Raw genomic sequence first — 15,044 nt, 5'->3', positions numbered from 1 at the left:
TAGAGGGCCACAAACATGGATCTACCCCAGGGACGGGCAGTCTGCATATGCTCAAAATAAAATAGTAAATGACAAAACACCACTGGTCGGGGTGACATAGTCTATAGACAAATACGCACTGTAGTTTTCAAAGGAAGGGCAATTATTTCTACCAGGGTCATCAGCCTTCACCTCTAGAATTCTGGTGGTCACACGAAAAAAGAAAAATAGGTGGTTGTTGTTTCCTATGAAAGTTCTGGTTCAGCCTTTCCCAACCAGGAGCCCTCCAGATGTATAGGACAGCAGCACCAATCATCCCCAACCCACAAATCCACATTAGCTAGGACTGATGAGAGCTGTCCATCAAGGCATCTTGGAGGGTCCCCATTCTAGTTTAAAGCCACAAGAATCGACCTGAGAAGCAGCATAGGATGCTTCTAATAGCAGACACACCTTACAAAGACCAGCACTGCTTAGGGTGGTTTGGTATGAAAAGGAGGCTGTCTTCATGGGATCTGATCATTATGATGGGAAAAATGAAGAATTTCCTTACTCGCTCCCCATGCACACTGTCTTGAAGAGACAAAACTGTGCATGCCTCACGGCCTCTCCTGTGCTCCTTAAACTAACCTCCTTCTCTCAGGTGTGATGTGGGACCATGTCCTGGTGTCAATGTTGCAGTAAAGTTGAAGCACCAGTCCACGTGGTTTCTGTACCTGGAACAGAAGGGGGTGCCGTCCTGCCTTTGCCTCGGGTGGCAAAAGTTCGTGGGCCAGCACCGATCCAAAGGTTTCCCCAATATATCTGGTGTAACACAAAAGTTTTCACAGGACAGCACTCCAAAAACAGCTTGCTGTATTTTTTGGTCTCTTCCTCCCCATCCTCACCCCCCACTTTGGTTTCCCCCTTGGTCTTCCTGGGTGGGAATAAGATATCTTCACAAGTCAGAGGAGACTTCACAGCTCTGCATCAGTCAAATATTCTCTCCCTAAAAGTAAAACGTTTAAAGTAGCAAATCGAAAAGTAAGCAGATGGGCCTATGCCATGTTTGAGCCCACACCAAAGAAATGTCAACACAAGGTTAGAGTGTGGGAGGAACCCCCTGCGTGAAGTGGTTGCGTGAAGCAGCGCTTAAGCAGCAGCTGCAGCTTGTTTTTCAAGGCACGGAACAGAATCCCTTCTTAGCCCTACCTGAAATCTACCTGGCTTGCAGTAAGATGCCCTTTCTCATGTCAGCATTGCCAGCGGTCCTTGCGTGTTGATCGCTGCCTGGCACATTGCAGGCTCTCGCGGTTGCCATTCCCTTGCTGTTGCTGTCGGGCCTTTGAGAAGGGGCTCCCGTAAGCAGCCGGGTGGGGGAGGGGGTCTAAGTGAAACAACAAAGAAGGAGCACTCGGGCCAGCAGCCGCCACACCTTCCCCCGGAGCACACAGTGGAGGTGGGCAGGCTAGGCCCTGCCCCTGCTGGCTCTGCCTATAAATCCCGTGGTGAGCCAAGCCGCCCGCACAGCTACACCTCCCAGCCTCGTGCAGATTTGCCTTTTGCTTGTCCACTGCCCCTGCCGGCCCGATGAGTTTCTCCAGGACCAGCGGTTACTCAGTTAACGTAAGGCCGCTGAGCAGCCCCATAAAGTTTGGCCCCATCAGCAGCGCTGCCAGTGTCTATGGAGGCGCAGGGGGCTCAGGCTCTCGCATCTCTGTCACCAGGACTTCCTCCACGAGCTCGGGCTACCTTGGCAGTGGAGCCTTGGGAGGGTTCAGCAGCAGTCTCTCCTTCTCTGGTTCCGGGGCGATCCAGAATGAGAAGGAGACCATGCAAGATCTGAACGACCGCTTGGCCAACTACCTGGGGAAGGTGCGCCAGCTGGAGTCCGAAAACCAGAGACTGGAGATCCAGATCAGAGAATACCTGCAGAAGAAAGGGCCCTGCACCCGGGACTGGAGTCGCTACTTCGAAATCATTGAGGACCTGAAAAATCAGGTGAGGTGGGAAACCTTGGTCGACTCCCTAATGCTTTGTGTCTGCACCACAAGCCTGGTGCACATTGTCAGCCCGCCCTAATTCCAGGTTAATTCAGAAATGCCATATATTCAGTTTCTAAAAGCTGACCTGGCAGCCACAATGCTGGCTTGAATCTTGGCACAATCCCCCCTCCCCTGCACCCCACCTTAATCACATATGTGCTCATGTTGCTTGACTGCCTGTATTAAGGGTTTGTATACTGCTTGGCTGTTAATCAAAGGTTTCAGGGAGATTTAAAAGATGCAAACATGACTGGCAGGTATAATGAAACAGTAGGTATAAGCAGCTGGTAACTGTTTGCTGGGGAGAAAGACACAGGTACACAGACTATTTTAAAAGCTGGCAACTCAGTCTGCCAAATAAACTATTGGTACAGGTTGTGTGCACTATCATCTCTCTCTGGGTCCAGGAGTCTGGGATGAATACCACCATTTTTGGTCCATCTAGGAGGCCAGCTACCTTATTAAGAAACTTGCTCCCAGCAAGAGCATTCCCTAAAAGATGTATTCCCTGCAAATAAACTGAGTACCTTCTCTTGTGTCTTTCCTAATCCTCCAGGCCTACCTTCTTGTTCTAGTGCCAATTGGTGCAAACACACATACACACAAATTTGTGTGCTTTTAATAAAACTTTGGGGGGGGGGACTGAGCAGAGCAGAGCAGGTTGCCTCTGTGCAAATTATCTCTTGTCATCATGAAATGATCTTCACCAGTTCCTACAGGTGTTTTCCTGGGATTTAAGGGACAAAGAGTGGGAGGCTTGAGTTCCAGACCTTTAATTTTAGAAGCTAAGCAGTGTGTAAGAATTCATTGCCCTACATCTGTAAAGTATCCCATGCAAAGGAATATTCATATTAACTCCTGCAGAATTGTCTCCTCCCATTTCCCCCACTCAGCTCTGGCTAGAGTTTTTAACTGCTGCCTAATATGCAGCAGTTCAGCTGGTGAAGTCTTTTCTCCCAGCCCGATGAGGAGAAAAGCTTGGCCTATTGAATGCTGCACAGGAACCCTGGCAGGCGGAAGGTAGCAAGCAACCAATGAAAGGAAGCAGAAGAAGGCATATTATGGACAGCATGGCTGGAATTAAGCTGTTAAATGATTCTGTTCCTTCCTGAACATCCTCCACAATCAGCACAGTCCCCACCACTGGCATAACTTTCTCCCTGGCTCCTTCCTTTCTGTGCATCTTGACAATTCAAAGTTCAGCAAGCACACATACAGGTTAATGGTTAGCCAGGCAATTCCAACAGACATAGGCCAGCCTTTGTCATAGCAGTCAATGGATGCCACCTAGTAGCAACTGTTGAAGCTCCAGAGCTTGATTTCCAAAAAGGAGCACTGCCTTGATTCATCCCTGGAAGCACCCTCTCTTAACCCAGATGACTGGCAACCAACCACCCTCCTGATCATTTGAAGTACAACTCCAGTCAGACACAGTCTGCAAGACCAATAGCCTGGGATTATGGGAATTGTCTGAAACACCTGGAAGAAGCCATTGTGCCTTCCTCTGCATGACCTAATGTGCAGCAGTAGGAGTGGCAAGTTCCCACATCCAGACTGCCCAGCTGTGCTCCTTCAACACCGAAATTCAGCAATAAAAACATGTTCTGAGGAAAATGAACAAGTGTAATTGGTGGTTGAGATTTGGGTTACTCTCACTAAAGAAGAAAAGGCACATGGGTCTTTTATTATTCATGCTTTTATTGATTCCTGTTGTATTGAACCCAGAGTCATTTGGACATGTGTATGGTAGGCATGTCATGAGCGAAGCCAGCTGGAGCTGGGGGTCAGACTAGATGGACCAAGAGACCCCATCTGACTTGCTCTATTTCTATGTTTCTATTACAAGAAAATGCTGATTCCACCAGGGAAGATGAGCACATACAGGGGGGAAAGATGGGATAAAGTGCAGTGTAATAATAATACTAATGCAGTTCACAGTAGAACATTTTATTCGCCTGCCCACCCCCCCCCACACACCCCCCCCCCCCCACACCCTCCCCATGTTCTGGACTAAACTCCCCGTATTTTGACTATTGACTCTGATGTTTGGGGCTGATTGGAACTGAAATCCAACACATCTGGAAGGCTCTAATTTAGGGAAGGGTGCAAAGACCAACACATGTGCTGAACAATTAATAACTTTCATTGGCTGTTAAAATGAACTTTTACTTTTTTTCTTTGCTACCACTGTAAAAAAGAGAACTCTGTGAGGCAGCATTTAATCTTCCATCAGATATTATTCCTACTACAAACAAGTTTTGGAGAAAAGGTAGGACTGGGCTTGGTGCCTGGAATCTTTGGGCAGCAGCCAGGGCACCTGTACCTCCTCCTTAAGAAAAAGCCTCTCCTGGCACTCAAAGCCACCCAAAGCAGCTGCATCTAGCCACCCTTGAGAGATCCTACAATGGCTTCCACCTAGTATCACTCTGGAGCAGCCTTGCCCAACCTGGAAGCCTTCAGAGGCATCAGGACCACAGCTCCCAGAATTCCGATCCAGCAGGGGCATGGACTAGGAATTTTGGGTGTTGCAATGCATCTGGAGGGCACAAGGTTGGGGAAGGCTGCTCTGGAGCATTGTGGGAGACAATAAATGTGGCTAGACCGAACTCTGCTGCTGCAGGCCCCACTGACAACACAAGGGTTACCATGGAACACACAGAGTCCCAACAAACCTAGATCTGCCCTTGAGCTAAGACATGGTGTGCAGTGCCAGCTCCAGGCAGGTGAATAAGAAGGCTGCAAGGTTGAAGAGGAGGAGCATTTCCAGGGGACTGTTACCACTGAGGCTCTAATAGACCCTCTTTGGGTATTCCACTGTGCCTACCTTTTCCCTGGTTCAGGTGGAAACACAGGTGGGTTTACATTCCTAGCTTAGGCCAGGATGAAATGATCCCACCTTCTTAAAAGAAGGGATCCTGTGCCTTTGACAGTGTACGACACAAGCAGAAATTTCACATGCTAAGCAGATGGCAGCAGTGGGCATGCAAACTTTGCAAATGGTTAAAGCAAGGGTGGGCAACCCTCCATCCAATTTTCATGTGGCCCTCTGCCTGTGATCAGTTCAGATCTCTGGCAAGAATGATTGGGCAGCTATAGGGAAGAGGACCAAGGGAAGAAAGGGGACAGATAAAGAAGGGGGATAATCCACCCTACTTTGCCACCCCTGGGTTCTGCCCTCTCCACAGCCAACATGTGGTTCTTGAGAGTCTACCCACAAGGTAATGTGGCTTTCATGAGCCAAAAAGTTACCCACCCCTAAGTAAAGGAAACAGGAAGACTTGGCAGGGCAAAAAACCCCATTCCCAGAGGATCCCAGACAATGGCTTAGTTTATAGTAGGGTTGAAAAGTGAGCCCTACCAGGAAAAATGATGCATGGGAGGAGGTAAAATAAAGGATGTTTGCTGATATGACTTATATACATAGAAGCCGTTAGCAAATAAAGCAAACAAAATAGAAAAACGAACTATGAGGGAAGTGGCTGAAGCACCTACTAGGGCCAGGTGTATGGGACAAAAGGTAATGAGCTGGCCCTGAGGGTGTGGCTGCAGGTATAAAGATGAAAGAGCAATGGGCTTGGCCTAGGATTCAGCAATGGGAGAGGGAAGCATTTTCAGAAATGCCCCTCCCTTGAAGTTTCTCTGAACCAGCTTCTGTATTTGTGGGAACCAAATGCAACTGCATTGCATTCATATCCCACCTTTTCTCTTTCAAGGAACCCAAGGTGTCTTACAAATGTCTTCTCTGCTCCATTTTTCTCCTCACAACAACCCTGTAAGGTAGGTTAGGCTGTGAGTGGGTGACTGGCCCAATGTCACTCAGTAAGCTTCATGGCTGAGTGAGGACTAGAATCGGGATTGCCCAAGGCTCCAGTCCAGCACTAACCACTATGCAACATTTGGTCTTAAAGCTATATGGCACATAAAGCCTTTATATTGCTAGTTGCTGCAAGCATGCACATGTGTACACACACGCACACACATGCATGCACGTGTGCACACACATGAACACAGGCGCACACACAGAGCACAATTAAGTCCTTGATCATATATGCCTTGAGGTTTGGTTGCCTGGAACGTGCCCAATGCTCCTGAGAACTTCTCCCCTGCCAGCTTCCTGTTACCTGTTTCTGTTTGATACAAAGGATTTCTTTAAAGGACACAACTTTTCTTCCTAGAAGCTGCCTTGCCCTTTCCTACCATGATCTGTTTTTTATTCCCCTAGCAAGACTTTCCCATGCAAAGCTGTGGGAGGATCTGGCTCTACTGATCAATCTGTGGGGCAATTTGCAAAAGATTACGAAGGGTTTCTGATTCCCAGTTTTTAACAGCAGCAGCACCATTTCCCTTCTCCAGACCCCAGAAAGCTGGAAAGTGACCAGGAAGGAAAGCATGTTTGTACAGAGGAACTATTAACTCTGTTCTGTTTTACTATTCAGGACAAATTTCTGGGCTCTAGTTAGCAGCTCTCAGGGTTGTAACAAAACAAGAAACAAAAATAATAAAAAAAGCAAAGAAAATCTCATAAATGACTCCAGCCTTAAAACAGTCAGGCTATTGTTTCCCCCATTACTGCAGTTGTGCAATGGGTAAAGCATTAGGGAAGGGCATAGCTCAGAGATAAGGAACATGCAATAAGCCACAGGTACTGCACCTGTGACGCAGAAGACATTTTCCATTGGCACTTGGTCTGCTTTTGTCATCTTCTTGCTGATCTGTTATAAACCCTAAGAAATTCAGCTATTGCTAAACAGGGCTTATAAACAGGAGAGCCAGGATCCTGGTGGGGCTTGTATGATGCTATTGCAGGCCCTGCAGCTTTCCTGGAAGCTGACAGGGCACCCAGACATTGTCATCTTCCACCTGTAACTCCCCCATGCTTTCCTGTCATTCTTCGGTCTTTTATCATTCAACCAACAATAATCTGTTGGGGAGGAAGAGATGGGATATCTTTGAATTAGTAGTGCTACGAACCCTCCATCTGAGAGCACCCTGTTGCAATAGCTTCTGTATAGACTGAAGTGCCTGATCCTGCATAATCTCGGAAGTGAAGCAGGGTTAGGCCTGGTTGAAATCTAGATGGGTGACTTAAATGTTGTGAACTGCCGCAAAAGCTTTGGCTATAGATGTTATAAAAATGTAATGAATAAGAATAGAGAAGTAGAACCTGTGGATTCTGGATCCTAGACCATCCTGGATGCCTGTGACTCATTTAACAGGATATATATTTTCATAAAGTGAAGATACTGAATTTATTTATTTGTTAATTTGCTTTCTACAAATATCCCAAATTTGTACAGATTTGTGTACTAGCAAATTTCTTCGGTGGCTTGCAATCATAAAGCCAAATAATAGCAAAATAACCAATGAATATGACAATACAAGAATATGAATATCAAATTAATATAATATTAAACATTAAAATGTTTTAAAATATGAAAATGATAGTTACAAAAATGGCAGCAAGCCCACATTACCAACGCAGGAAGTGTCCCTTTAAGAATCTTGGTTTCTAGACCTTTCTGTTGCCTTGGGAACTGGGAAGGTGAATTGCACCTGTTATGGTTAGACAAACAATGGGATCTGTTCAGGCTGCCAGGAAACCAATAGGATCAGGTTGCTCTGGCCTTCTCAAAATGAGAAAGAAAGAAAGAAAGAAAGAGGAAGTTTGGCACTTCTTTTAGCATAAGCTTGGGAAAGAAATGTTTGGAACCTATAATCTGAATTGAAATGGGTAATCCACAAATCTTTCACAATCAATCAGACCGAGGATTAGGGCTATATATCCCTAAGGTATATCCCTAAGGTACATCTTGATCTGCAGCTGCTGGCAAGCCCCATTGACCATGGTGGGATAACCAGCAGATTAAATTGCTGCTAAAGGAACATTTTCAGGCTCCTTTTTCAGGCTCATTTTCCCCTGGTCATCTGACAACCCTAGAAATGATTGGAATACTTGCTTTTTCACACCCTATTTTCATTAATATGCCTTGTGCTTCCTTCCCCTCAGATTTTTAACCAGACAGTGGAGAATGCTCGAGTCGTCCTGCAGATTGATAATGCCCGCCTAGCCACTGATGATTTCCGTGTCAAGTGAGTGTCTTCTGCTTGTTCTGGGAGGTCTGGGTTCTGCTTCCCACTTGGCCATGAAGTTCACTGGGTGATTTTGGGCCAATCGCTCCCTCTCAGAGTAATCCACCTCACAGGGTTGGTGTTCTGAGGATAAAAATGAAAGGAAGGTAAACTTACATAGATGCCTCAAGTCCCCCATAAAAGGGAAAAAGGCAGGATAGAGATGCAATGTATTAATAAATTGACCGAATATGCTCCAGTTCTGTTAATTCTGCATATTTTTTCTTGTTTACTAACAAAAGAGGGTCATGGAGCAGTCAGGGATGCTAAAGACCATCTCAAATCTATGCAAGTCTTATTCATTCAAGCATCTAGCTTTCAGACTAAGGACTCCACATATTGTACAGCAGCTAGTCTGCTTTTCCCCCCTCCTTAATAGATTTTTTTAATGAAAGAACAATTAAAAGATTGAAAACGTTATGGCAAAAATGGGTGGGTTGCAAGAGGATGATATATCTGAATCCCCACATTAAATTCTGTGAATGAAGCAATGTGATTGTATGCTAAAAGTTTCAGCTGAAAGATGTTGAGAGGCATTGCCCATTCACTCTGAAGCACCTTTTTGAACCTCTTTAAAAAAAAAAAATCAGCAAAGTTCAGGAAAGTGAATTCTGCACCCTGCTGTGCCTTTCTGTTTGCTTAGGATCTGAGCATGAAAACAATCCTCCCTCTTTTTTTCTGCATTGCTCACATATTTACAGTGGCAAAAATAAACCCCTTTCCAGGTTAAAAAGAAAATTGTGGCAAAGTCCTCATGCCTTCTTTCTTTTTACCCAGGTATGAGGCTGAACTGGCCATCCGTCAGTCTGTGGAGAATGACATTAGAGGCCTGCGCAAAGTTATTGATGACACCAATGTGAGCCGTCTGCAGCTGGAGACTGAGATTGAGTCCCTCAGGGAAGAGCTGGTCTTCATGAAGAAGAATCACGAAACAGTAAGCCTTGAGTGACAATAGGCAAGGAGAGAGCAGGAACAGTGGTTTGATGGGAAGGAGGTGGCCCTCTGCTGTGGAAGGGAGGGGCTGGGGCCACTCGTGAAGGATGTTCCCAGCCTTGCCCGCCTGGGACGGCCCCCATACTTTGCAGTTGATGTTGGCTCATTCTGTATCTCCTCCCACCACACCTTTCCCCTTTAGGAAGTCAACAGTTTGCAGGCCCAGATTGCCAGCTGCGGACTGACAGTGGAAGTAGATTCTCCCAAGTCACAGGATCTGGCTAAAATCATGGCTGAAATTCGGGCACAGTATGACGAACTGGCTCGGAAAAACCTTGAGGAGCTGGATGAGTACTGGAAGAATCAGGTAAGCAGGAGAAATTTTGTGACTTGCTCCTGAAATGGATGAATGTCGGCTTCTTTTGACTCTGACGCCTCATAGTTCCCATGAGATGAAAGAGGCTGCATCTGTAATTGTCCAAAGGTGAGATCCCAAGGAAATAAACTTCCTTATGTCTTTGCACCTTTCCTTCAGATCACCAAGAGCACCGTTGTCATCACTGAGAATACCAAGGAGCTTGAAGGAGCACGTGGCAATGCCAATGAACTGCGCTACAAATTCCAAACACTGGAGGTTGAGCTGGAGTCTCTGCGCAATGTGGTAGGAATCAGCGCTTGGCTGTAAGGTCTCCCAGTTCCAGAAGAAACTAGGCTTGAGATCCTTACAGTTTGTGTGGTCATACAGGAAAGCTTGTCAAACAGAACTCCATCAGTATTTTAGTGAAAAAACGGACTGCATTATACGTACAGTGGTACCTTGGCTCACAAACTTAATCTGTTCCAGGACTCTGGTTGTGACCCAAATTGGTGTGACCCAAGTCAAATTTCCCCATCAGGTTCAGTGTAAATAAGGTTAATCCATTTTGTAACCATTTTTTATGAAATGAAAAAATTTGAAACAAAGTGACAAAGAACAACAAGTAACAAAGTACTATACAGTACAGTAGAGAACACTAACCCTGGTGGGTGGGGGGAGGTTATTGTTTGGAGGGAGAGTTCAAACAATAATCGTGCGATAGCGATTGTGCTTGGGGGTGGGGGGAGACGGCCACAATCACGATCATGCAGGGAAGATGGGCGCAATCGCAGTCATCTCCCCCCACAAGCATGACCGCAATCGTGCCTATCTTCCCTGCACGAGTGCAACCATGATCACAGCCATCTCCCCCCCCTCCAAGCACAATTGTGCAGGGAAGACAGGGGCGATTGCGATTCTCACCCAATGCAGAGTTTGTGATCTGAGGCAAAAGTTTGTCAAAATTTCTGTTCGCGACCTGATTTGGTCCTGAGGCATTTGTGAGCCGGGGTACCAGTGTCCCCAGGCTACAAATGAGTTCTTTTCCTGAGAAAATGGAAATGTGTCTTTAAGTTGAATCTGTATGTAAGTCAGATCACATATAGTTGGCCCTCTACATGTGCAGGGGATAGGGGTGCAGGACCCCCATGAAAGTGGAAAAACCACGAATATCTCTACTTTCCCCACTGCCACCCAACTCACCAGTTCCTCCTCTTTGCAGCAAGGAAATGCCAGCGAGATTTCCCTCTGAATGGGCAGGGCAGGAAGGCATGCTTTGGAGGCCTTCCTTTCTTCCCTTTCACTTCCTTTGCATGGTGATGATGATTTTCTGCAGTATTTTTAAAAAATTAACAGGCTTTTGTGGCAGTTTGTTCATAACTCAGGTGTTCATACAGGGACTGCCCGTACTGAGAGGCAGGATTTCTTGTACCCCAAGGAATGACTGTAGCTCTGTGCTAGAACATGTGTTTTGATTACAGAAGGTGCCAACTCGTCAACACAATCAAAATGGGGGTGCCTCACTAATTTGCAGTAGGGAGCCAAACTACGGAGGTAACTGAACCCAAGCAAAAATGTTTTCTGACCCCCAAAAAGAGGCCAGGCACAGAAATGCCACCTAAACATAGAAGAGAGTTGGTTCATCAAGGGCCGGCTCTAACTTGGCCTCCTTTTTAAAAACCCCATTTCTCCTACAGAAAGCCAATCTTCTTGGCAACCTGCACGAAGTAGAGAACCGCTATGCCATGCAGATGGAGCAACTTAATGGCGTGTTGATGAGGCTTGAGATGGAACTGGCACAGCTGCGGAATGATATGCAGCGCCAGGCAGATGAGTACCAGGCTCTGCTGAATGTTAAAGTCAAGCTGGAGAAGGAGATTGCTACCTACAGGCAGCTGCTGGAAGGTGGAGAGGAGCTGAAGTAAGTGCTTCTAGCTTTTTATCCTTTCCAGGGGGGAAAAGGGGGGGGGTGAGTTGAGCTTCCAGTCTGGACTCCATATGCTCTAAAAAAAAGTCTTCCTCAAACTGGTGCCCTCTGGATGTGATGGACTGTGATGGACTCATCATCCCCAGCCATACTTGTCCCTGGAAGAGCCTTTCAGAGTGGAGCAAATTAGAAAAATGTGAGGTGGGGTCTGGAATGGAATGGAACATCCTGGAAGGTGGTGTGGCTGGCTGCAGCCCTGAGGCCGGACTCCTTCACACAATGCAACATGCTGTTGTAGGTCTCTCTCATTGATATTCCTGTATCAGCTGCCCTTCTGGCTCTCCCCCTGCAAAGCTCAGCTTGGCTTACATAATGGCTCTCATCCAAGCCACATATGAGACAAGACCTGATTAGCTCCCAGAAGCAGAACTATATGTGGGGATATTAGTCCATTTTCAGGCCCATCCCCTCTGTGGTGGGCGAGCCTGGCCATGTGTCTTTGTGCAATGGAAGTACATTTTAGGATAATACTTTTTGCAATTCTGTTTAGTGGCAGGAGTGGGTTGGCCTATCCTGATGACCTCATGTGCTCCTGCTTGCACCAGATTTCCTCTGACTAAAGGTATCTTAACAGAGGAGTGGTCTACACTGCGTTCAGATCACATGGCCAACTGGTGGAAGTAGCCACTGATTGGTCCTACCAGGTTGTGCATCTGTCAATTCAGAGAGTTAATCATAATGCATTTGAAAATCCCACATTCATCCATTCACAGAGCCAGAGACCACTGCATGTGTCAGCCATCTTGGTCTCAGTTTCTTGCCTGTAAAATGGGGCCACTGAGTTCAGGATTCCTCAAGTTGGCCAGTTCAATAGTTGTGATGGTGACACAAATTTCCTCAAGGTGTGATGCACAAATGATGTGGAAGTCTCTTAATGCCCATGTGTTCCGTCTCTTTTCTCCAGCCTGAACGATGCTGTGCTGGAAGACGCCATGGAAATCACGCATAAGATCAAAACCACCAAGATCGTAGATGGCAAAGTGGTGGCGGAGAAGAGTGAGAGTAGAGTGACAAAGCGCTAAGCTCGCCTCATGCAAGAGAAAGCGCCTCTCAGCACATTGTTCCCCCACAAGCTGGATAGGGCCTGGGGTGGATCATAATTGAATACAAAAAAGCAATAAAACATACAAAAGAATGTTGTATCTGAGTGGTATTCCTTCATTTTGTCTACCCCCCAACCCTCCTCTAATCATTGCAATGCTGGGGTTCATCTAGCTACTGTAGGACTATGCAACCAGATTGTAACTCCCACAATCCCCGCTCACTGGCCATGCTAGCTGGGGATTGTGGGAACTGTAGGGTGGAAATCCAACTTTCTGTGTTCAGGGAAAGCTTTTCACCTTGAATTGTGTTCTAGTAGATTCTGGGCCCTGTTCTAAAGTAGCATGAGCCTGGACTATTTGGTCTCATTGTGGACAACATAAGCCAAAAATGTGATGCAGCTGCCAAAAGGGCAAATGCTATTTTGGGATGCATTAATAGAAATATTACTTTCAAATCATGAGAAGTAGTAGTTCCCCTATACTCCTCAGTAAGACCTCATCTGGAATACAGTGTCTGGTTCTGGGCACTAAGGTTTAAGAAAGATGCAGGAAAAATAGAAAGGGTCCAGAGGAGGACAACAAAAATGATCCAAGGTTTGGAAACACTGCCCTATGAGGAAAGACTGAGTGAATTGGGCATGTTCAGCCTTGAGAAGACAAAGGGTGTCTATAAGTACCTCAAAGGGTGTCACAAAGAGGAAGGTCAAGATCTCTTCTCACCGATACCAGAGTGTAGGACATGGAATAATCAAGTCAAGTTGCGACAACCCCAATTCAGGCTATATATCAGGAAAAGCTTCCTCACTGTCAGAGCAATACCACAGTGGAACCAGGTGCCTAGAGATGTCATGGGTTCTCCCACACTAGAGGCATTCAAAAAGAAACTGGACAGCCATCCAAATGGGATGGTGTAACATGGTGTCCTGCAGGGAATTGGAGCTGATGGCCTTCCTGGCCCCTTCCAGCTCTATGATTCTTCTTCCCACGGTCCCATGGAAATGGAGAATGCAACTAAGAAGCACACCCAGCACCCTATCCTGACACCTCCAAGGGGTTGGTTGCATGGTGTCCATGCAAGTTCAGTAAGAGGGGCAAGCTTTTCTTTCAGGGAGCCTTGTCTGCTACTATTGATCTGCCCATTGCTAGGGGGTTACATGGCTCCTTTGCTCTGATGAGGCAGGGCTGTTTTTGAATTCCCAGCTAGGACTGGACTAGTAGGTAGAGCAGGCATAGCAAGTACAGCATAAGAGCAGCCCTGTGGTGGATCAGATCTGAACCCAATTTCAAGTACTTGTTGAGTGCGATCATATTGCCCCTCAGTTTTCTCTGGGCTAAACATGCCCAGTACTTTCAGTGCCCACCCCCCCCCACACATGGCTTTGTCTCTAGTCCCTGATGATCCTTTTTGCCCTCTTCTGGGATCTCTCCAGCTTGTCTGCACTTTCTTAAACTGTGGTGCCCAGAATTGGACTCAGTACTCCAGATGAGGCCTAACCAGTGCTGAGTAAAGGGGAACCAGCACTTCATCAGGCACTCCAGTCCTCCAGCACTTCCCTGTCCTCCAGGATTTCTCAAATGTAATAGACAGTGATTCTGAAAGTTCTTCCACTGGCTCCTTGATGACTCTAGGAGGGAGTTCATTGGCTCTGGAGATCTGAACACATTCATGTGTTACAGCTTGTGTTGTAAGCCGCCCCGACGTTTCGGCAAGGGGCGGCATAGAAATGTTATAATAATAATAATAATAATAATAATAATAATAATAATAATAATTATTATTATTATTATTATTATTATTATTCAACCCAGTTAGATGATTCTTGACCTTTTGCTTATCAATCTTGAACTGCCACCCCCCTTCTCCTTCAGCTTGTGCTTCCCTTCCATCAAGAAGGTCATAGATCTTCTTTTAGGAAAAGACTGAGCCCAAGTAGGAATTGAGTACTTCTGTCTTTTCTTTGCCATCTGGGCACCAAAGTTCTTTACTTTCCTCCCTAAAGCTTCAAATTCCAATGTAATTTCTTCAAAGCTCCATTTGGCAGTATCATTGGTTCCCACGTGTATAAGAAGGAAGGGCTGTGTGCCAGTGGGCACACATAACTGAAAGATTGGCAAGGCTCATACCATTAATCTGCCCTCCAGGGAGACTGCATACCAGTAGAGTCCACTGGTCTTCCTGGCATACATGTGTTCCCATCCCACACAGCAGGGAGTCTCCCACAACTGAAATGCTCCCCTTCTTGTTCTTGCAAGCCTTGGTATCAATGCCACAAGTTGGTTGACCTTCAGCAGTGTTCAGTGTTGCATGGCTTGCATTTCTTCCAGGGCGGGCTGCTCCTCCCTCAAGGAACTGAAAGCAGTCGGATCGTTCCACTGCTTCCACTGGTGCAGAGAGGCTTCGAGTTCTTCTGCACTGAACTGTCACCCTTTTCCAGGGAGTGTCCTCCTCATTTTCTCTTCCAATTTCTCTTACAAACATGACCTACAATCCAAAGGTCATGCTCCAGAAAGACAGCCACATTAGGAGTCTCCTCTTCTCTGCCAGTTTGCTGTTGTACTTCTTGCTTCTGTACTATTGTGATTTCACCGCATTG

The 15,044-nt window shown here is 46.4% G+C and overlaps 1 protein-coding gene across 1 annotated transcript; it reads left to right on the top strand.

The window, feature by feature from the left end:
* Nucleotides 1-1,497: 1,497 nt before the first annotated feature.
* KRT18 (keratin 18) lies at nucleotides 1,498-12,538 on the top strand. Its single transcript, XM_044443149.1, has 7 exons — nucleotides 1,498-1,959; nucleotides 8,011-8,093; nucleotides 8,910-9,066; nucleotides 9,268-9,432; nucleotides 9,601-9,726; nucleotides 11,118-11,341; nucleotides 12,312-12,538. The coding sequence occupies exons 1-7, from the start codon at nucleotides 1,549-1,551 to the stop codon at nucleotides 12,427-12,429; spliced, it is 1,284 nt and encodes a 427-aa protein (XP_044299084.1). The 5' UTR covers nucleotides 1,498-1,548; the 3' UTR covers nucleotides 12,430-12,538.
* Nucleotides 12,539-15,044: the final 2,506 nt, after the last annotated feature.

The sequence above is a fragment of the Varanus komodoensis genome, unplaced genomic scaffold, assembly GCF_004798865.1.
Source record: "Varanus komodoensis strain SLA01 unplaced genomic scaffold, ASM479886v1 scaffold41, whole genome shotgun sequence".
NCBI lineage: Eukaryota > Metazoa > Chordata > Lepidosauria > Squamata > Varanidae > Varanus > Varanus komodoensis.
This window is presented reverse-complemented; position numbering and strand designations above follow the sequence as displayed.